Here is a 479-nt window from a genome sequence, read left to right as displayed (position 1 = left end):
ATGTCAGAAATCGCCATTATGGGTTGGTCTGAAACTTGCGGCGCAAGGTTTCCGACAAGAGAATCATCGCGCTTTCCGCCGTCGCTTTCCAAACCCAGAACCGATGGCTCTGCAAGATTCGTCGTCTCCGCGAGGCGAGGTGTCTCGTTCATCTTGTCGTCCAGTCGGCGTTTCACAATGTTCATGAGCTCGGAGATCTCGTCGATGGCGACCTCTAAATCCCGCGTGTTAGCCGTTTCCTCGAACCCATCCTCCTCCCAGCGAAACCCTAGTCCCGAACTGGGTTTCTTTCCCGCCAAGCGATCCCTGTTCTTGGACAAGGCGTGATCATGGGACGATGTCGGAGGTCGGTTGTGGAGGAAGGCATCGACGACATCGTCGACGGAGGAGTGGCCGAAGGAGTAGAAGGAGACGTTGGAGTTGGCGGAAGGAGGAGTGACTAAAATGGCGATGTGGGCATCGCAGAGACGGCAGAGCTC

General features: G+C 56.2%; 1 protein-coding gene across 1 annotated transcript; it reads right to left on the bottom strand.

Annotated features, from left to right (window-relative positions):
* Positions 1-8: 8 nt before the first annotated feature.
* On the bottom strand, positions 9-473 carry LOC109116026 (agamous-like MADS-box protein AGL97; the record flags this gene model as incomplete). Its single annotated transcript, XM_019200736.1, has 1 exon — positions 9-473. A coding segment is annotated over one exon (465 nt), but the record flags the coding sequence as incomplete, so codon positions are not given.
* Between the last annotated feature and the right edge of the window lie 6 nt (positions 474-479).

This window comes from Tarenaya hassleriana, unplaced genomic scaffold (genome assembly GCF_000463585.1).
Source record: "Tarenaya hassleriana unplaced genomic scaffold, ASM46358v1 Cleome5746, whole genome shotgun sequence".
Taxonomy (NCBI): Eukaryota; Viridiplantae; Streptophyta; class Magnoliopsida; order Brassicales; family Cleomaceae; genus Tarenaya; species Tarenaya hassleriana.
This window is presented reverse-complemented; position numbering and strand designations above follow the sequence as displayed.